This window comes from Dipodomys merriami, unplaced genomic scaffold (genome assembly GCF_024711535.1).
Source record: "Dipodomys merriami isolate MVZ:Mamm:240054 unplaced genomic scaffold, mDipMer1.0.p SCAF_5, whole genome shotgun sequence".
Taxonomy (NCBI): Eukaryota; Metazoa; Chordata; class Mammalia; order Rodentia; family Heteromyidae; genus Dipodomys; species Dipodomys merriami.
This window is the reverse complement of record NW_027206068.1, coordinates 74,223,220-74,245,663: the sequence shown is the minus strand read 5'-3', so window position 1 is coordinate 74,245,663 and position 22,444 is coordinate 74,223,220. Positions and strand designations below refer to the sequence as shown.

Sequence of the window (22,444 nt, the reverse complement as noted above, 5' to 3'; positions counted from 1 at the left end):
ACATTGCCATAATAGATGGCTATTTAGAAATCATTGATTTCTGTGTGGTGGTTATTACTTTGTCTGAACCAGTAAAAATTATTTTCTGTAAGGCTTCCTATTAGTTGTCCTATTTTTTCAGTGTCTTTTTCTAGTTTTAGTGAAGCAGTTGCCATTGGAGATTCTCTTGATGTTTTCATTAGTTTCCCTCTCCCCCCCACATCCCCCCGCCCCCCATCTTCTTCATGTCTTGCTAGAAACTGCAAGATACTTTTTCCTGGATACTTCCTTTGATTTTGTTTTTTAATATCTAAAGTTTTCAGCTGGCATAGTATATCATCCTAGCTATGAGGAAAACATAAACGAGAGCACCATGGTGCAGGTTAACTGGCCAAAAGAGAGACTATTAAAAAAAACCCAAACAATCTGGGCACTGGTGGCTCATGCCTGTAATTCTAGCTACTCAGGAGGCTGAGATCTGAGGATCACGGTTCAAAGCCAGCCTGGGCAGGAAAGTCTGAGATTTTTTTTTTTTTTTGGTCAGTAGTGGGGCTTGAACTCTGGGTCTGGGTGCTGTCTTTCAGCTCTTCAGCTCAAGGTCAGTGCTCTATCACTTGAGCCACAGTGCCACTTTCGGTGTTCTGAGTGGTTTATTGGAGATAAGGGTCTCAACGGCCTTTAATGATATGTGAGACTTTAGTTGGAAATACTAGTTAAAATTTTTTTTTTTCCATTTTGATATTTTGCTATGTTTGGTTATATATAGTACTCCCCCCTCCCCTTTTGAAAAAGGTTTTATGTTTCTTATGAGTTTAGGAAGTTTTTTTCCACTTAAAAGATTGCAAATCGGGCTGGGAAGGTGGCTCAGTGGTAGAGCGCTTGCCTTGTATACCTGAGGCCCTGGGTTCAATTCCTCAGTACCACATAAGCAAAAAAGAAAAAAGCCGGAAGTGGCGCTGTGGCTCAAGTGGTAGAGCGCTAGCCTTGAGCTGAAGAGCTGAGGGACAGCGCCCAGGCCCAGAGTTCAGGCCTCACAACCGGACCCTCCCCTCCCTCCCCCCCCCCCACCAAAAAAAAAAAAAAGATTGCAAATCGAGCCATGCAAATCGAAAACAAAAACGAGAGCACCATGGTGCAGGTTAACTGGCCAAAAGAGAGACTGTTAAAAAAAAAAAACAAAACAATCTGGGCACTGGTGGCTCAGCCTGTAATCCCAGCTATTCAGGAGGCTGAGATCTGAGGATCTCGGTTCAAAGCCAGCCTGGGCAGGAAAGACCGTGAGACTTTTATCTCCAATAAACCACTAGAAAATCGGAAGTGGCGCTGTGGCTCAAGTGGTAGAGCACTGGCCTTGAGTTGAAGAGTGCAGGGACAGTGCCCAGGCTCAGAGTTCAAGCCCCACGACAGACCAAAAAAAAAAAAAAAAAGGATTTCAAATCATCCCATCTTTAATTTTTTTTTTTCTTTCATTGTCGGTAATAAGGCTTGAACTCTGGGCCTGGGAACTATCCCTCAGCTCTTCAGCTCAAGGTGAGTGTTCTACCACTTGAGCTACTGCACCACTTTTCTATTTATGTGGTGCTGAGGAATCAAATCCAGGGCCTCATGCATGCCAGGCAAGCACTCTTATCATTGAACCACCTTCTCAGCCCCCATCTTTTAGTTTTGTGTTTTCATTTTGGTGTTCTAATAATTATACACCCCACTGAGAATTTCCCTTGGCATAAAAAGTGAGCTGTCCAGTTGCCTCAGCGCTCCTTATTGGCTAATCAGTGGACAGTTGTGGACAGTTGTCAGTTTGTCGGTGGCCTTCGATCCCAAGACTTGAGAATGGCTCAACCACAGTCCTGGGACAGTCCTGCAGTTCTGCTTGTGCATTTCTAGTGGTGATCTGGATACTCTCCCTTTCAGTAAGGCTTTGAAACACCAGTGCTGCCCCGGCTTGTGGAAACCGTGGACTCACATAACACTTGGTTCCATTTTTAAATTTTTGTTTCAGTTTTTTTTCTTTCAGAAACACAAACTTTTATTTTGTCTACATAGGGCCATTTTTGGGTTAGATACTGGAGTTTGCATGTAATAGATGAGTTTTGCTCTGGTTTCCTACTATATATATAGACATATACATACATATATATATATAAACATGTACTATTTAGTGTGTGTATATATATATACATACATACATACATATATATATATATATATATATATATATACACATACATATACTTTTTTTTTTTTCTTGTCAGTCGTGGAGCTTGAACTCTGGGCTTAGGCGCTGTCCCTACACTCTTCAGCTCAAGGCGATTGCTCTACTGCTTGAGCCACAGTGCCACTTCCTGTTTTCTAGTGGTTTATTGGAGATAATAGTCTCACAGACTTTCCTGCCCGGGCTGGCTTTGAACCATGATCCTCAGATCTCAGCCTCCGAAGTAGCTAGGATTACAGGCGTGAGCCACTGGCGCCCGGCTCTATTTAGTATATATATTTGTGTGTGTGTGTGTGTGTGTGTGTGTGTGTGTGTGTGTGTGTGTGTGTGTGTGTGTGTGTCTGTCTGTCTGTCTGTCTGTCTGTCTGTCTGTCTGTCTGTCTGTGTCTGTTTGTGTATGCAGAGAGAGAGAGAGTGTGTGTGTGTGTGTTAGAGTTTACCAGCTTATATTTGGTGACTGCTATTCTGAGAGCTACGTGTAATGAAGGGGCAATTCACCCTAACAGCTCCATTCAGACACAGACTGCCTTGTTTTTTAACCTAAGATTATTGTGTTTTTAAGATTCCTGTCCTTCAGAGTCAGCCTTCTGAAACTGAGGTTCTGGGAGAGGTTTTAGGGGTCTAAATTTCCTAACGTTGTATTCTGCCTGGTCTGTGTTTTCTATTAAATAGGCATATTATCCCCCCAGGAGGAAGTAGAAGGACTGATACAAAACAAAGTACAGTTGGAAATAAACAGCCTTATGGTCTAGGTGGACGATCTTTTCCCAATCTGAAATGACTCTGTTACAAACATTTAATAACTGCAAGAATGGAAATAATTTACAGTGTTAGATGAACCATTTTTTATTCCTTAACACCAACATCTTTGATTAATTGCTTCCATTAGCATATTTGCATTAAGATTTACCTGGATTTTTTTCCTCTCATTTTTATTTCTGCTCCTCTCTTGTTTGAGACACTCATTTTATTCAAGAATTCCTCTTTCAATCCCCTTTCTCTTTTGCTTTCTAAATCTTGTTAGGAAATTTACCACCATTAGTGAGCTTCTTTATCCAAACTTGGTATTTGTCTCATTTCAGTTTTTTCTTCAGTTCTTCACCTAAAAGTAGTCTGAATTAAAATTAAATGTACTCATTTCACCAGAATGGCTAATTTAAGACCTGGGTGTGTGTTACCTTTTCTTCCCTCAAATCCTGAAGGAAGAATAGTTGCAGAGATGGCCTTCAGCTCTTTCTGTAGACTTGGTTATTACTCCTGACCCTTCCCTACGAGGCAATGATCTTCCCGCACTGTTCTCCCGTTCTCACGTGGGAAAGCTAAAGGATATTAGACAACAGCACGGTTTCTTGTGTCTCTGTATGAATTAAGTGGACCAACTAGTATCTAAAAACATGATTTTTCCAACCTGCCTACTTGTCTGATTAGTTGCCCGTACCCTGCCCCTTTATGGAAGTTGGGCTTAATCTCTCCGATGTTAAAAATTATTCAGAGACAGGATAGCTATAGCTGTTGTCCTTTTGAAAGTCCTGTCTTAAAGTGGGAAGTCCTATCTGCCTCACAGGGAAGTTGTGAATTTAAAGGAGTTAACTTTGGTAATTCTCTAGCACAGTGCTTGGCACATAGTAGGTGTGTTAATTTCTTTCCCTTCCCTGCAGGCCATTCACCTGCTCTTCCCTCTACGATTTTCCATAACACTGTTTTTCCTTGGAGCCAGTCTTCTGCCAAGAGTCTCAGTTTGGTTGTGTACTCCTACAACTACTATTTTTGGCTTGACTTCCCTCTCCAGCTCCCAGTGGTCCAGCCACACAGTCGCCTCTTGTACCAGCTGGTTGATGTAAGTCTTATCGATCCTTAGCAGTCAGCTGTGCTTCTCTGAAAATGCAGCATCCTTGATGCCTGGGTTTTTTCCTTCTTCACTATTGTTGACAAATCATCTAATCATTTCCTTGTGTGATCCTCAAGCTGGAACTAGAATTAGAGAGCTTAATGTGCTGATCCAGGTCTCCTCATGATTTCCTGAGTTGAGGACACGTAAGTGATCAGGTGAAGTGCTGCTTCTGTCACTGCTCCACGTGATGGGGCACTTACACAAACCGTAAGGATGACACATTTTCAAAGAAAGTATAAGTTGCTGTTAAGTAACTGGGATTTTTGAGTAATTTTCCTGTTAAGTAATTACATAAGAGTTCCCAAACTTGTTTTACCAGCAAATAGTGGTGCATTGGAGCATTATTTCATAAATGGGAAGGATCCAGTTATGAGTGGTTAGTGGATTCTAGTGGGTAGTCTGCAGAGGCTCTGACTGCAGAGCTCATGAGGGATGGGGCAGACGCAGTTTTCACTTAGGTGCTCTCCGAACTTTTAATAGCTCCAACTCCCCATTAGCAAGAGTCAGCAAATGCAGTATGTTGATTCCAGAAACACTTTTTTGAGTGTCTTCTTTCCTTTTTTTTTTTTTTTTAGAGTGAGTATTGTTTTAAGACAGAAAGGTAAAACCACACTTTGGCTTAGTTGCTTTTGCCTTCAGAGAGCTTATTTCTTGTCCCTTGGTGATTCTTCTATGACTCAGATCTGGGAATATGGAGGAGGTATGGGATTGGAAGTAGTATTTAGTGCTGTAGCTGGTGTCTTCTTACTTCTGTGCTTCTGTGAGTTCTTCCTGTTCACAGAGGAACCCAGCTCTCATTTGGTATGCCCAGAGCAAACATGTATGATTGGAAGGAAAGCCAACACCCTTCCTATCGTGTAGTTGGATATTCAACCATCTAGCCTTATGTGTGACACCTCAGAGTCAGATGCTGTTTACACAAATGGGAACCTCGGAGTTGATGAGGTAACTACTCCCAAGCAGTTTTTTTTTTTTTTTTTTTTTAATGCCAGCGCTGGGGCTTGAGCTCAGGGTTTGGGTGCTGTCCCTTAGCCATTTCTGATCAAGGCTGCTCTACCACTTGAGACACAACTCCACTTCTGGCTTTTTGCTGGTTAATTGAAGATTGAAGATAAGAGCCTCACAGATTTTTCTGCCTGGGCAGGCTTCAAACTGATTCTCAGAGCTCAGCCTCTAAGTAGCTAGGATTATAGGTGTAAGTCACCAGGGACAGGCTCTCTAAGCTTCAGCGACAGTTTCTCTGCAGAATTAAAGACACAGAATTAATTTATTCCTATAAATAAAAACCCTGACAAGTTTGCTTTTAAGAAATGAAATAGATTCTATACATAGTATCAGTAGGCCATATATTATACTTTATTTAGTAATTACAATCCTCCAAAATACCTAATTAATGAGAGAAGGAAAGAAGGCATGACAGTAAGGAAGAAGCTGGTGGAGGAGGTGTTCTGTGCTGATGCCATGTTGGTGTTTAGATAGCATATATTGCTGGGCTATGATAGTGATTTTGCCCTATGAGTTGAAGGGCAAGAATTACAACACAGTAATAATTAGCTCTTGGATATTGCAGGTCAAGACTTAAGTTTTAATCTGGATTTTGTAGTTTACTTTTCTGGCTAGGTAAATTTAGTTTCTCTGAACCTCTGTTTTTCACTTGTTGGGGTTATGATGTTGAAATTGCATGATAAGATAGGAAATATTTAACATGTATATAAGCACTTAGCACAGTGCCAGAAATATAGTATGTGCTTAAGAAATGTTAATTGCTGTTATTATTGGATGGTTGGGTGCATAGATTAAGGATTGCACTAGAGGCTAAATAGCCAAAAAGAAAAGATTGTGGATTTGGAATTAGTCAACTGTTCATACCTTATTATTTACTTGACCTGTCAGCTTTCTATTGTTATCTCTATCTTTCCCTGTTTGGAAAGCCAGTTAATGACTGAATCGTAGTCACAGTTCTTTCTGAATCCTCTATCCTTAGCTTTTACTTCCATGATAGAAGGGATTCTTTGTGGGTGTGAGATTAATTCATGAGCCTGATATGCAGGGCCTGGTGTGGCCTTTGTGCATAAAGATTTCTACTCTGATCTCACAGGTCCTGGTCTTGTTATAATTAAGCTATCTTAAATAAAAATTAAAACACTGTATATATGGTTGATTATTTAGGTTACACTTCATTCTTTTTTTGCTGTGTTTTCACTGATTATAGATTATGAATCCATGGTTAGGGGCTTTTTGAGAAGGCTGTAAAGGCCTGATAACTCAGTCATAATACTTTTTAAAAGCTGGATTCCTAGACAGGATAAAAGAACTGTAGTTACTTGGGGATAAAATTTTATTATATTTCACAATATGAATGATGCAAAATTTTTAATGCTTTTAACATTTTAAAACAATGTACTTATGATAAGATAGATAGCATTACATCAATTTAGTTGGCTTTATTTTCTTAGTGATAGAGAAGAAATAGTTTGTGTCAATATTATATAATTGTGTCACGATTGCATAAATGAAGTAGACTCAGATATGGTGCCATGGGTGTGGATAAAAGAAGGGTCTTGAGTCAGACTTGTGGGGTTTAAATTTTAGCCTTATGAACTGGACCTTGAACAAAGCACTCATCCTTTCTTTACCTTAGGTTTTTCACCTGCAAGACAGGAGCTTCGTCCCCATCTTATAATGTTGCAGTGAACACTATGATAAACCATGTAACATGTTGGAAGTAGTAGTGCCTAATACAGGAAATGTGCTAGAAAATTACCTTTCAAAAACAGTTGGAATTCACATGGTTACAATGGAAACTCTAATACTTTAAATATGACAGTGTTTTCAAAGGGCAGATGAAGATAAAAATGTTTAGCCAGGCATGGGGGTTAGTGCTTGTAATTTCAGCACTTCCTAATAGTCAGAAGACAGGAAGATTCTAAGTTAGAGGCCAAGATGAGTTCAAGGCCATTCTGGGCTGTGTAGTGTCAACAACAAAACAAGGCAAATCTTCCAACAAAAACCCCAAAATAACAGAAAAGGTTAGTATTCACAAATGTTCTTACTCATATGTGTGTAGTTGTGTGTTGTGAGGTCAGAATGTTGAAGCAGGAACTATGAAATTGAGAGTGAATGTGTGGAACCAAATCACGTTTTGGTTCTGATTGTAATTGGTAAGTAGGAAACAAGTTGGAGTGTTTTGAAAATTTGCAAAATTTGGAGAATTTTTTTTTCATACTTGAGGTTAAGAAAAAACAAGAGAGGATGAATCTGTTTGGTTTTTATGAATTTTCCTGTTCTAGGTAAAGAAATTTTCTTTTCCAATTATTTGAGTAAGCAACATCTCTTTACAGTATGGTGGCTACAGCTTAAGATTTTCCTTTTATTCTTAAGAGAAAATCTTATTTTTTTTCTATGTTAGTGTTCGGTGACCAGTGACCTGGATTTTCCAACACAAGTCATCCCATTAAAGACCCTGAATGCAGTTGCGTCAGTACCCATAATGTATTCATGGTCTCCGCTACAGCAGAATTTTATGGTATGTAAGTAATGTATCTTCTGCTTATTTGGTAATAACTTACTTGAAATAAGAACTATAGATTACTTACTTGTCATAGTGAATCAAGGCAGTATTAAGTATAAACATCTTTCAAAATGATAGATGGTTGGAAGAGATGGGAGAGAATTAAGAAAGGGGTTACATTGATCAAGGTACATTGTACTTATAACTTGAGTTCTGGAATTGAAACTTGTAGTACAGTGCATTGTATTTATACACTGTTAGGTTGAATTGAAACCTCTGTACAACTACTTGATGATAATAGAAAATAAAAATAAGTGAATTAAAAATGATAACTAGGCTGGCCATCAGTGGTGCACGCCTGTAAATCCTAGCTACTCAGGAGGCTGAGATCTGAGGAACGAGGTTCAAAGCTAGTCCGTGAGAAGTGATGGAAGCCCGGAAGTGGCGCTGTGGCTCAAGTGGTGAAGCCCTTGCCTTGAGCTGAAGAGCTGAGGGACGGCGCCCAGTCCCAGAGTTCAAGCCCCACGACCGACTCCCCCCCCCCCAAAAAAAAAAAAAAAAAAGGTAATTGGGCTGGTTGCCAGTGACTCACTCCTGTAATCCTAGCTACTCAGGAGGCTGAGATCTGAGGATCTTGGTTCAAAGCCAGCCCCTGCAAGAAAGTCCATGAAACTCTTTTTTTTTGGTCGGTCATGGGGCTTGAACTGTGGGCCTGGGCGCTGTCCCTCAGCTCTTCAGCTCAAGGTGAGCGCTCTACCACTTGAGTTACAGCGCCACTTCCGGTTTTCTGGTGGTTTATTGGAGATAGGAGTCTCACGTCTCACGGTCTCTCCTGCCCCGGCTGGCTTTGAACCGCGATCCTCAGATCTCAGCCTCCTGAGTAGCTAGGATTACAGGCGTGAGCCACCAGCGCCTGGCTCCATGAAACTCTTATCTGCAGTTAACCACCAGAAAACCGGAAGTGGTGCTGTGACTCAAGTGGTAGAGCTGAAGATCTCAGGAACAGTGCCCAGATCCAGAGTTCAAGCCCCACGACCAACCAAAAAACAAACAAACAAAAATATATATAATATAATTGGGAGTGATTCTTAAAAATTAATAGTTTTTTTTGTTTGTTTGTAAAAAAGCCTTTTCTATTTCTATTTCCCTATACTTTTCAAGAAAAAAAGATAAACAAAAGCCCAGAGTTAAACACATTTAAAAGCTGCTGCTGCTTATCATTCCTATGCTTGGAAGGTCAGTCTGTGTCCTGTCATTTCAGTCTCTCTCTTTTTTTTTTTTTTTGGGTCCGGTCGTGGGCCTGAATTCTGGGCCTGGGCGCTGTCCCTCAGCTCTTCAGCTCAAGGTGAGTGTTCTACCACTTGAGCCACAGCACCACTTCCGGTTTTTTTCTTTTTGCTTATGGGTGCTGAGGAATTGAACCTAGGGCCTCAGGCATGCAAGGCAAGCACTCTACCACTGAGCCACCTTCCCAAAGCCCCTCAGTCTTAGTTTTTGTTAATTGAAAACTTACTAGCTTAGTAAGTTGCAGGATAGCCAGTGATAATGTGCGGTGGAAATATTCTCAGGATTATACAAGTGCAGACACATCTCTAGATAACACTGCCCTCAGCTTTGATAATAAAATGCTCATATTTAATTCTTTATAGAAAGAGACCAAAGGAGTGTGGAACAAAAAAAATTCAGATGTGCATTCTTGACTTGTATTGTTAAATAAACATGTATGATTTACCCACTAACTTGGCACACAAGGTGAGAAAGTAAATGAAATGCTGAGGACTAGGGACTCCCTATCCTTGGTAAATTTAGAAAATTGCTTTACGGAATTGCTTACTGGAGTTTTTCAAAAAACAGACATTTTTAATGATCTTTAGTGACTTTTGTCTTCCACATCTTACAGTGGAGGCTTAAAGGTAGACTTGAGTTAGTTTGTGTACATTTGCATTTAAGGCTTTATTCAAAAATTTGTATTGTTAAACTTTTAGGGAGGTTTAATATTTCAGACTGGAATTCTGAAAGCTGTAATATTTAAGTATTAACTGTTCCTGTGTTTCTCTGGTCACTCGTCCAAGCAAATTTGGTAGTCTATCTTTATTATGGCTAGAACATATCTTGGGAACACATGTAAGAAGATACAGTTGAGGAAACAGAATAAGAAAGTATGATCTATAATTTTGGCCTGATCTAAACAAATGAATCTTAGTTTAAGTGGAATTAGTACAAGCAAGATGTAATAAAAACAGGACTCTAATGTGTACTTGCATCTGAATAGATGAATACATTAAAGTCTAAATTTTCATTTTGAATTTCATATTCTTTTATCTCAATTTTCCTTTTTGTTCTTTGTTTGAGGTACTGATAAATTATGGACTTTCCTGTTGTCCAGAATTTTGTTATGCAGCGATTATTTGAGTAATTTCTTCTTCGCTGTGTGCTGCTGCCTGACACCCCCGTGTGTCGTGGCTTTTCCCATTGTGTTCTTCCCTATTGATTGTGATCACAGTCTGGTTCCAGCTCTTCTCATCTTACCCATGTGTGCCTCTGTAGTGCTAGCTAGTTTATTCTGTTTATCAGCATTATCTTTCTAAAATTGCATTTTTAACCAATATCCTGTTGAAAAGCCTTTTAAGAGTTAGGCCTGGGCTGGGAAGGTGGCTCAGTGGTAGAGTGCTGGCCTTGCATGCATGAGGCCCTGGGTTCGATTCCTCAGTACCACATGAGCAGAAAAAGCCAGAAGTTGTGCTGTGGCTCAAGTGGTAGAGCACTTGCCTTGAGCTGAAATGCTGAGGGACAGCGCCTAGGCCCAGAGTTCAAGCCCACAACTGGCCCCCCTCCCCCCAAAAAAAGACCACTTTAACTGTCTGAACTGTCTTGTCTTCACCTATAGTTACTGTTGCTTTTGTTCTTCTTGAGCATTCTGTTTCTCCTGTGAATGTCAGCTTTCTGACTGGGTATCCCTTCCTCCCTCCCCTCCCCTACACGCCCCCCTCCCTCCCCAACTGAGAACCGAACTCTGGGCCTTACACTTGCCAGGCCAGCCCTCTTCCACTGAGCTAATCCCCCAACCCCAGCTCTGTATTTCCTTCATCTTTCCCTTTCCCTTTGGTCATGGGGCTTGAACTCTGGGCCTGGGTGCTGTCCCTCAGCTCTTCAGCTCAAGGTGAGTGCTCTACCACTTGAGCCACAGCACCACTTCTGGTTTTCTGGTGGTTCATTGGAGATAAGAATCTCACAGACTTTCCTGATGGGGCTGGCTTTGAACCAGGATCCTCAGATATCAGCCTCTGGAGTAGCTACGATTACAGATAGGTGTAAGCCACCAGCGCCTTGTCCCTGTGTATTCTTGAGTACTCAGTGCTGCCTGGATTCTTCTTTGACTGACTGTTCCCTGTAAGACTAGCATACTTTTTCTTCCCCTGTCTTCTAAACCATGATGTCAACCCACTCATCATCTTACTGGTACAGTGAACTTAGACATACATTTTATTTATCAGAGTATCAAATAGTTTATTCAATTTGTTTTTTTCTTTTGTGGGTCGTGGGACTTGAACTCTGGGCCTGGGCACTGTCTCTCAGCTCTTCAGCTAAAGGCAAGTGCTCTACCACTTGAGCCACAGAGCCACTTCTGGTTTTCTGGTGGTTCATTGGAGATAAGAGTCTCACAGACTTTCCTGATGGGGCTGGCTTTGAACCAGGATCATCAGATCTCAGCCTCTGGAGTAGCTAGGATTACACAGGTGTGAGCCACCGGTGCCCAGACAATATTCTTATTTTACAAGGTTGAATCCTTTTTGGTATAAAATTTAAAGAGGCATTCAATATTCTATTTTACATTCATACAGTTTTATTATATCAAATACCTTAGTAGCTTGGTCAAATGAAATTTAGAAACCTTTTCTTAGTATGGTTTTCTTTTCACATGGACATTTGTATTTGATTTCTGACAAACAGTACTGTCACTTCTAAGACATACATCTCCCATTCTAACATGAAATAGGAATGGCTTAAAATTAATATCTCCTCATAATCTGCAGCATTTTCTCCTTCTTTTTCTTGTGCCAGTACTGGGGCTTGGACTCAGAGCTTCCCAAGGCTGGCATTCTACCACTTGAGCTACATCTCCACTTTCAGCTATTTGCTGGTTAATTGGAAATAAGAGTCTCTTGGATGTGTCTGCCTATGCTGGCTTCAAGCTGAGATCCTCATAACTCAGCCTCCTCAGTAGCTAAGATTACAGTGCCTGCCTTTTTTTCGGGGGGTGGTTAGGGAGTGTGCTAGTAACAAGGCTTTTACTCATGGCTTTCAGTTTTCCCTTACCTCTCTTACTAGTGACTGACGTTCTGCCATACCTCTACTTTGGCATTTTCCTCGTTAATTGGAGATGGAATCACATACTTTTCTGCCTGGGCTGGACTTAAACCTAGATTCTTGGGGTCTCAGCTGTCTGAGTAGCTAGAATTTCAGGAGTGTGACACTGGCACGTGGCAGCTTGTTTCCTTTGTTAGAGGTACTTAAAGTTTGATGGTAAAATATATTAAGTACAATATTTTTCTCCCTTGCCCCATTGATAGTTTGCTTCGTGACTGATATTAGAGAATGGAGTAAAGACTCTCCTGGAGAGCAGTTGTTCTCTTCTCGTCATTTCCCTTTGTTTTTGGTGGTGGTACTGGCCATCAAGCCCAGGACTGGTTGGTACATGTTAGGCAGACACTAACACTTAGCTACATCTGTAGGACCTTTCACATTGAATTAAAAAAAGTAATAGTTAATATTCATCTGTTTTTGTTTTCATGCTGATTCTGGGGCTTGCACTTGGGGTCTGGGCATTGTCCTTAGCTTTATTGTTTGAGCCACAACTTTATTTCTGGCTTTTTGGTACTTAATTGGAGAGAAAAGTCTTATGAGCTTTCCTGCCCAGGCTGGCTTCAAACTGGGATCTTCATTCTCAGCCTCCTGAGTAGTTAGGATTATAGGTGAGGGCCACCAGAGCCTGCTCCAGTACACCTGGGTTTTTTTTTTTTTTTTTTTTTTTTTTTTTGTCGGTCATGGGGCTTGAACTCTGGGCCTGGGCGCTGTCCCTCAGCTCTTCAGCTCAAGGCGAGCGCTCTACCACTTGAGCTACAGCACCACTTCCGGTTTTCTGGTGGTTTATTGGAGATAGGAGTCTCATGGTCTTTCTTGCCCGGGCTGGCTTTGAACCGCGATCCTCAGATCTCAGCCTCCTGAGTAGCTAGGATTACAGGTGTGAGCCACCAGCGCCCGGCTTACACCTGGGTTTTAAATAATATTTTTGTTTTGTTCTCACTTTAGGTGGAAGATGAAACTGTTTTACATAACATTCCTTATATGGGTGATGAGGTTCTAGACCAGGATGGCACTTTCATTGAAGAGCTAATCAAAAACTATGATGGAAAAGTGCATGGAGATAGAGGTGAGCCCCGTGATTACTGTTTCGAGAAAGAAAAAGCTAAGGAATTGACCAGAGTTTATTAATGTAAAACATAAAAGACATTTTTAAAACTAAACTTTATTTGACTGGCCTGGACTCATAAGCCTGAAATTTCTAGTGGTTTTATTTTTTTTAAATCAGACAATTTTTTTGACATCCAATAATTATTCATAGTTGGTTATGGGATAAATTGCAATAGCAATGGTGTAAATATAATAGAAATTGTGTGTAGATTATAAGACTGATTAGTAGTAAAATTATTTAGAATTAGGACTCTACTTATGTGGCCTCCTGGGCTCCAAAAACCCCTCCCTGCTTGAAAACGCCTGCCCTCAAGAAGGGAAGCCTCACTCCTGAGACTCAGTCACCACAATCCTGGCTTTGTTTCTGTGTCCAGGAGGCTCTGTTAAGTGTCTGAATGGAGGGTAATGTCCTATTAGCATCATCCATGGCCATTTTTAGCGGAGAACAAGGTCTACAGCAGTCAGGTCAGTGACACACAGATTTTTTTTGGAGGAGATGAAAGTATAGTTGGTTTTCAGAGGATTAGGGTAGTACCAGCTTTGGTACTGTCACGAGGACTGACACTGTTATAGAAGACAAATTTTGCTTCTTAACTTTACTAAAGGCCAACCCTGAAAATGGTCTTATTAGCCCTCTCCATTGCAATATTAATGTTATAGTGCTCATAGAATCGGGTATTTCTTCCAAATTAGGGAAGGACTATAAAGACTAAAGACCTTTTATAAAGTCATAAATTAACCTTGTCATTACCGCTTTCTTTGGTGTGTTTCTGACATTTGCTTTAATGAATTTCAGAATGTGGGTTTATAAATGATGAAATTTTTGTGGAGTTGGTGAATGCTCTTGGTCAGTACAATGATGATGACGATGAAGAGGATGGAGATGATCCTGATGAAAGAGAAGAAAAGCAGAAGGACCTACAGGATGGCCGAGATGGTATGTCTGAGAACAAATTTTTGTGCAGAAATGCCATTCTTTCAAAACAAACAAAAAAGTCTAAGACTGGCACCAATGGGTCATGCCTGGCTGGTAATCCCAGCTACTAGTGAAGGTGACATCTGAGGATCAAAGCCAGCAGGAAAAGTCCTAGAGAGCTGTTGTTCAAGTGATAGAGGATTAGCCTTGAGCAAAAAGAGCTCAGGGTCAGTGCCTAGTCCTTGAGTTTAAGCCCCAGCACTGGCACAAAAAAACAAAAACAGAAAAAACCCCACCAAAAAACAAAGAATAACCACTGGTGGCTCACGCTTATAGTCCTAACTACTTAGGAGGATGAGATCTGATGATTGCAGTTCAAAGCCAGCCTGGGCAGGAAAGTCCATGAGACTCTTATCTCTAATTCACCACCAGAAAACCAGAAGTAGCACTGTGGCTCAAAGGGTAGAGCCCTTCGCTTGCCTTGGGCTGAAGAGCTGAGGGATAGCACCCAGGCCCAGAGTTCAAGCCCCACGACTGACAAAAAAACCAAAACCAGTCCAAGTAGAAATTAGTTCCTTCTTTCTCCTCTGTTAAATATCACATCAATAATATTTGCCACATCTCACTTGAGCATTTTTTTCTTTCCTTTGGCTAATAAAAGAACACAGTCCTTACTTTTTTGGACTGCACGGAGCAATTTGCATAATCATCATTATAATGATAGCATTGCTTTGGTATCTACAAGTTGTATGCTAATCACTTCCAAGGCATCCACTTATTTAATCCTCACATCTTCAAAAGGTAGATGTTATTATTAGCTCTATTGTATATTTGAGGAAACAGATTTAACGAAGTGAAATCCTGAACCCCTGAGATGTTAACCTGAGCCAACTTGCCTCAGAGCTGTGCGTTTTCCCCTGACTACTATGGCTTCCTATAAACCACCTGCTCTCAAGCCCTGTTAAAAGCAGTATGTATGGATGGATTCAAGGGAAGAATTGAAATTCCGAAGCAGCATCCATTTTTTAAGAAAACATATTATAATGATAATCTACTTCAGTTTCTTCATATTATAGATGAGGAAACATCTAAATGGCTTAAGTAATAGCAGACAGTTGAAATCTGGGGTCTGTGTATGTCTCTGTGCTCTTGAGCCCTTCAGAATTGACTTTTGTGTTTGATCTGCAAGTATTCCACAGACTTCTATGTTAGAAGTAAGTGCAATACAGGGCTGGGCCTTGAACTTAAGTATTTTACTACTTGAGCCACAAAAGACTAAAGTTATTGAGATACTACTATGTGGAAAAATTGAAGGGTTGAAAACTTATTTCCATTCTCCTTCCCCTCCCTTTCATAATTCTCTATGAAGAAAAAGAAAGCCGCCCACCTCGGAAATTTCCTTCTGATAAAATTTTTGAGGCTATTTCTTCAATGTTTCCAGATAAGGGCACAGCAGAAGAACTCAAGGAAAAGTAAGTAAAATTTGCTTTTGAGGAATTCTTGCCTTGTGCTGTTCCAGGTGATAAGCCAGCCACTCAAGTTTCTTCGTAGTGTTCACATGATATTGTAAGTAGAGTATTTATTTGTAGTATTCTGTGCTACCGAATGCTATTCAAGGGGGAGTAAGTATTTATGCACATGTAATTCACAGTAATGAATTATAGAAAAACTTTTCTGAATACTGGTGGGAATTTCAGAATAGTTGATGCTTAATAAAAATGAAAACAAGTCCAGGATATACCCAAACCATCAGGTCAATTGTTATGCCACACATAATATCTTAATTCTTAACAGAGCATACATAATGTTTATGCATAATGCTTCTCTTTCTTTCTTTCTTTCTTTCTTTCTTTCTTTCTTTCTTTCTTTCTTTCTTTCTTTCTTTCTTTCTTTCTTTCTTTTTTAAAATAATTAACAAATGGGCACTTTATTGAACAGTTCACAAAAGAAGTACAAATAGCAAATAGTGCTTACTTATTTCTTTTTTTTTTTTTTTTTGGGTCTGGTCATGGGGCCTGAACTCTGGGCCTGGGCGCTGTCCCTTAGCTCTTCAGCTCAAGGCTAGCGCTCTACCACTTGAGCCACAGCGCCACTTCCGGCTTTTTCTTTTTGCTTATGTGGTGCTGAGGAATCGAACCCAGGGTCTCAGGCATGCAAGGCAAGCGCTCTACCACTGAGCCATCTTCCCAGCCCTGCTTACTTATTTCTTGAAGTAAAGACTTTTTGTAAGGGGTATGTGTGTGTATGTGTTTCAGTCAGTAATCTTTAAAAAAACATGGAAACTTTAAAAGCTTTACATTTTTTTCCTGATTCCCTCCTATTCTTCTTCTTGGTTGATATTAGATATAAAGAACTCACTGAGCAGCAGCTCCCCGGTGCTCTTCCTCCTGAATGTACCCCCAACATAGACGGACCAAACGCTAAGTCTGTTCAGAGGGAGCAGAGCTTGCATTCATTTCATACGCTTTTCTGTCGGCGATGTTTTAAGTATGACTGCTTCCTACATCGTAAGTGCAGTTATTGTACGTTTTCATTTTCTATCTTTGTTGTGGAATTATGTTTAAACTAGCTTGAAAAGTGTTGTAATGTATTACAGTTAGAATTCAAATTTATCATTTAGTTTTATAATATAAAAGGATTCTAGTATTGTTACTTCTATTTCTTATACTTCATTAAGAGAGCACATTATCTTTTGCTGTAATTTAAATGCAGGTATTTAAAAAGCTACTTACTCGGAGAATCAAAAATTAAGGACTTAACGTGAAATAAAAACTTGTTTATAGAAACATCTTTTTTTCTTTTAAATTTCTGGATTTGTAGTTTTACTGTTATTAAAATAGATGCTAGGAGTACCTTTTTCTTTTTTTCCTTAATAAAGAAGATGTTTGGATGGTAGAGGACTGATAATCCAGCCAACCTACAGGCCCTGTATAGTAGACACATTTCCATCAAGGGGATGTAAATGTTCTAACTAGCCTGAGGGATAAAGGGTTTTAGTCAGGAACTAATCACACTTTTATGTTCCAAAATCGCTTTAAGATACAGTTCTTTTTTGTAAGTTGGAGGCTGGCAGTTCTGACTTTGGGCCATGGAAAGTCTTTATGAAAGCTTTAGCCTAGAGGAATCAGGACTTACTACTAGACTGACTTGGGTGTACACAGATAATAGCATTTCTAGTGGGAGGAAGAATGAGTGTGACAAACCAGGATGGGTATCTGCGCTGTTGAAACAGGACCCAGAGTAGAACTTGTCATAGAAAAATGTTCTGTTATGCTTCCTCGTAGTTCAATATCTTTTGGGAAAAATCAAATTTAAGTCTCATACTGTGTCAGTTTGTCCCTTTAGATGTTAATGTGAAAATCTTGTTTTTAATATTCTTTCAGAATGTATATTGATGTTGCTTGTAGAAAAGATAATTTCCCAAATGGTTAGAACTTCAAGGAAAATATTTTTAAGTTTATGATCAATGGTTAACATTTTAAAGAAATATTTTGGAATATGTAACGGTTAAACGTTCAGACATAATGTAATAACTAGCAGCCGTCTTTGCCCCTCAAACCTGGGATTTTCTTTTTTCTTTTTTTTTTTTTTTTTGCCAGTCTTGGGGCTTAAACTCAAGGTCTGGGCACTGTGCCTGAGCTTCTTTTGCTCAAGGCTAGCACTCTACCGCTTGAGCCACAACACCACTTCTGGCCTTTTCTGTGTATGTGGTACTGAGGAATTGAACCCAGGGCTTCATGCATGCTAGGCAAGCACTCTACCACTGAGCCACACTCCCAGCCCCCTGGGATTGTCTAATGTACGCGAAGATTAGATGAGATAATGCCCCTAGCCTAGTGTTTGCTTCAAATAAAGAAGTTATTACTAGCCTCTCATTACTGCACTGTCATGGTTGTTATCTAGGTTCTGGTGATCGCACTCTTTATGAGGTATTCTTTGTAAAAGTCCAGTATATGTGATATACACTGAAGAATTTCAGTGAAAGTATAATTCAGTAAGAATTTATTCTTTTTATTTGTGATGATCCTGGGGCTTGAACTCAAGGCATGGGCACTATCCCTGAACTTCTATCACTTAAGCCACAGCTTCACTTCTGTCTTTGGTACAGGGGGGTTACAATTACATGAGCAAGGTAATGAGCATATTTCTTACCAAGCATTGCTGCCTCCCTTGTTTCCCCTTACATCCCACAGCTTCACTTCTGTCTTTTTAAAATAGTTTATTGGAGATAAGAGTCTCATGGACTTTCCTTTTCCAGGTTGGCTTCAAATGATGATCCTTAGATCTCAACCTCCTAAGTAGCTAGATATGAGTTTATTCTTGCCACTGAATTTACTGAAGAGTGGTTGAGATCAGTAATTTAACCAAAAGTTACTAAAACCGACAGGGGTGTTGATCTATGATCATTTTTCACATGCCACCAAGCTTTAAGAGGTGTTCAGAAGAAGTGGGGTTTGCAGTAATATGATTACAAAAAATGGAGTAGAGAAACCTGAAGTTGTTTCCCAGTGGTGGCGAGCCCTTTTTCTGCCAAGAGCCATGTGGATATGGCAGCGTCATTTACAGGCCATGCAGAATTAACACTATGGGCCTTGGGGAGCTGACAAGAAGCATATGTGTCTGTCCTGTCATGGACCAAATGATTTAAAGCTCAAGGGCCAGATGTTCCCCATTTCTGTAGCATAGTAAAACAAGTACTGAGTGAGGTACTTAGACAAATGAGCTCTTTGTTCCTTTTTCCTAATTTGAGCAATCACCACTGGAAACAGGTAATGGCTAAAGTTTGATCTCACCATTCTGTACTTAATGTATCACTTGGTGAAATATGAAGATACTAGGGAGTTACTGTGGGTACTGTAGAGCCATTTTCTAAAGCTGCCATGGATCTCACATAAGGGATAGAGAACAGATGGAATTATGCACTATGATTTCAAAGTTTTCTTGTCTTGGTTTGAAAACACTTAAGATTTCTTATCAAGCTTTTGTAGATTAACTTTGATAAAGAAATGCCCTCAACATTCCTGTTTTTGCTTTTTTGTACAATTTTAAAAAGTGTCTTTAGCTGTGCGCTGGTGATTTAGGCCTGTAATCCTAGTTACTTAGAAGGCTGGGAGATGAGGATTGTGATCCAAAGCCAGGCCAGACAGAAAACACCACTGGATTCCATATCTAAAATAACCAGCAAAAAAATGGGCTAATGGCATGGCTCAACTGGTAGAATGCCAGTTGTGGGAACAAGCAAAACCCTGGTACCAGGGAAAAAAAAGTAGTGGAATAGCTGGGCGCTGGTGGCTCACGCCTGTAATCCTAGCTACTCAGGAGGCTGAGATCTGAGGATCGCGGTTCAAAGCCAACCCGGGCAGGAAAGACCGCGAGACTCCTATCTCCAATAAACTGCCAGAAAACCGGAAGTGGCGCTGTAGCTCAAGTGGTAGAGCGCTCGCCTTGAGCTGAAGAGCTGAGGGACAGCGCCCAGGCCCAGAGTTCAAGCCCCACGACCGACCAAAAAAAAAAAAAAAAAAAAAAAAAAAGTAGTGGAATGTGGTGAACCGTGCCTATAATCTCAGCACTCAGGAGGTGGAAGCAGGAGAGGCAAGTTCAAGGCCGGTCTGAGCTGTGTACAGAGATCCCATCTTAAAACAATGTAAGGGGGTGTAACTAGGGGTGTAGCTCAAAGGTAGATCATTTGCCTGCCATAGGCAAATTTAGGATTCATTCCCAGCAGTATATAAAAAAAAGCATCTTGCATAATTCTTCCCTTTTCCTGATGGGGAATTTAATGTGATTTTCCCCATATATACATAGTTTGACCCCTATGGGTTAGAGAAACCTTGGGCCAGTGATTAGATAGAGTTTGGGTTATTTGATAAACTTTGAATCCTGACAGGAGTGTTTGGAAGCTTTGTGTTCAGTCCTCCGGAAACGAAAAACACTGAAGGCATTTTTCTCAGCAAGAATGGTTTATATAAGTAGTTTTTCTGGTGATTTAAGGTTTGGGATTCTTTCAAATCTAGTTATAAAGATTTTTTTTGTTAATTTTAGCTGAATACAATGTTAAAAACAACATTTTGTTGTTTGTTAGTTTTGTGTGGGTCCTGTGACTGAACTTTGGGCCTCAGTATTGTCTCTGAGCTTTTTTTCTCAAGGCTGGCTAGCTAGCACTCTGTCCTTGGGCCACCCTTCCACTTCAGGCTTTTTAGTAGTTAATTGGAGATAAGAGTGTCACAGACTTTTTTCCCTGGACTTGCTTTGTACTGCAGTCCCACAGTCTCAGATCGCAGCCTCTCCTGGCTGCTGTTTTAAAATTGTTTAAAGTACCATTCAACTATTACTGTGTTAAGTTTTCCTTTTCAGCTTGACTTGCTTGTGTGCTAGATTGCATAGTTGTAATTTACGAATGTTCTGTGTTCTTGTTCTGATCTGATGAGACACCTAGTTCAGGACCAGCAGAAGGCTGCTGTGCCTTAGCTGTGCACTGTGTGTGTCCATCTGTTCTCTGTACGCTCTAAATACAGATGTGCTAGAGGAGGCGACCAAACTAAAATAGTCTTCTAACTAATGAAGATCTGGGTTTTTAGATGAATACGTTTCCTTGCTGTTGATAACTTTCACCTTCTATATACTCAGTGTTTGTATGGATAATAAATTGCCAACTGAGCCATCTGGTATTAGGTTCTCATTCTGGAAGAAACAGCTCATAACATACAAAACTGACTCATCCCAGCTCCGCAAAAATAAAATGTTTCTCGGCTCTCATTATTTCTCTTTAAATGTAAGTTTAAGTTCATGTATTTTTAAATTTGTTTTGAGCCCTCCCCACATCTCGAACATACCAAAATGTGTGGTAACACACTTAGAATCGTAGCCTTGGGCTGGCTGGGTAAGGCCGGAGGATCGTGAGTTCACGACTAGCTCGGGCAACATAGTATGACTCTGCCTCAAGAAAAACATCCCCAAACTCCACCAAAATGTTTTCTGAATATATCACTTTTTAAAAATACAAACTAAGTAATAATTCTGAATGGATGATTTTAAGCATTTGCTTTTATCTATGAGGAAGCAAGCTCCTGAGAATTTGTGAAGTTGGCACTAGTGTGTTTACGTTGCTTTTCCTATATTTCATGTGCTAACATTTGAATCTATTATTTGGAAATTTTGCTTCAAAGATTTTTTTTCTTGGGGCTGGGAAGGTGGCTCAGCAGTAAGAGTGCTCGCCTTGCATGCCTGAGGCTCTGAGTTCGATTCCTCAGCACCACATAAGCAGAAAACAGAAGTGGTGCTGTAGCTCAAATGGTAGCATGCTAGCCTTGAACCAAAGAGTTGAGGGAAATGCCCAGGCCCAGAGTTCAGGCCCCATGACTGACCATCCCCCCCCCCCCCCAAAAAAAAAAAAAGATTTTTTTCCTTTCTAAAATCTGTTATATTTGATGATTTTCCTGTGGAAAAGCCAAGCCCTCATTAGGTTCTTTCATTGGTTGTTCTTCACAAAAATTGAATGTTGGTAATTTAGGACTGTTCTTGTAATTGAGTTTTAAGTAATATTTTAAGCAATATTTCCTACTATTCCCATGTTTTGGCTGTTCTGAAATGAAGAAATTGTAGATTGCAGAATTTACTTGATAAAATAGGAAGTCTAATTTATTTGAGATGGTCTACTGCTTGTGTGGAAGATGTTGAAGACAATATTTATAATTATAGTTTCTGTACATCAGTTATTAACGCAAAAAATATAAGCAAGAAACTCATCACTCCATAGTTGACTATTTCTACCTTGCTTAGAGGAAACTGAAAGTTCAGTAGAAATTTGGAGGCAAGTTGTGTAAGGTAATGTAAACCATCCACTAGCAAAATACAACCAGTGATTCAGGGATCTGGGGAAATGAAACATTAAATTTTTTCTACTTACGTTCAGATACTTTGTCTTTAACTTTCTTTCCAGCTTTTCATGCAACACCCAATACATACAAGCGGAAGAACACTGAAACAGCCCTCGACAACAAACCCTGTGGACCACAGTGTTATCAGCACCTGGTAAGATGTAGTTGTTTATTATTCTGGAGGGTTCGTAATGCTGAGCTCTGGTGGAGGTGGTGAAGCCAGCGTTCATATCGTCCATCCCTGCACTTCTGTTGGCCAAGAGACAGGCAGTGCTCTTACCCATGTTCTTTCCTAGCTCATGTACTGCACAATTTAGTCCTTCAGGGATCTTTGTTGTTTATCTGTTATCTCTTTAGCAACATCTGAAGCCCCATAGGATCCGAGGCTCATAGGTCTTCCACAAAGTGACAGTTGTGAGATTCGGCCCACTTCACACCAGAATCTCAGCAGTCATGCGCAGTAGCCCCTAAGAGTTCTCAGGACCATATCCATTCCGCGAGTGCTAGGCCCTAGGTAGTTAGAACTACTGTAGAACCAACGTACAGATTCTTTTTAAGTGATGGAGAAAAGGTAAGGGATTAGGAA

The 22,444-nt window shown here is 40.2% G+C and overlaps 1 protein-coding gene across 20 annotated transcripts in view; it reads left to right on the top strand.

Annotated features, from left to right (window-relative positions):
- Ezh2 (enhancer of zeste 2 polycomb repressive complex 2 subunit) overlaps positions 1-22,444 on the top strand; it is a 65,745-nt gene that overhangs the window by 30,956 nt on the left and 12,345 nt on the right. For 11 of the 20 annotated variants that reach the window (XM_069996992.1, XM_069996982.1, XM_069996986.1 and 8 more), the window contains exons 4-9: positions 7,492-7,608; positions 12,904-13,024; positions 13,862-14,002; positions 15,351-15,453; positions 16,325-16,503; positions 21,921-22,012. In XM_069996992.1, coding sequence (XP_069853093.1) covers positions 7,492-7,608; positions 12,904-13,024; positions 13,862-14,002; positions 15,351-15,453; positions 16,325-16,503; positions 21,921-22,012 — 753 coding nt within the window. The remainder of the gene's footprint in view (positions 1-7,491; positions 7,609-12,903; positions 13,025-13,861; positions 14,003-15,350; positions 15,454-16,324; positions 16,504-21,920; positions 22,013-22,444) is intronic. The other 9 variants (XM_069996994.1, XM_069996984.1, XM_069996989.1 and 6 more) reach the window with 1 other exon arrangement.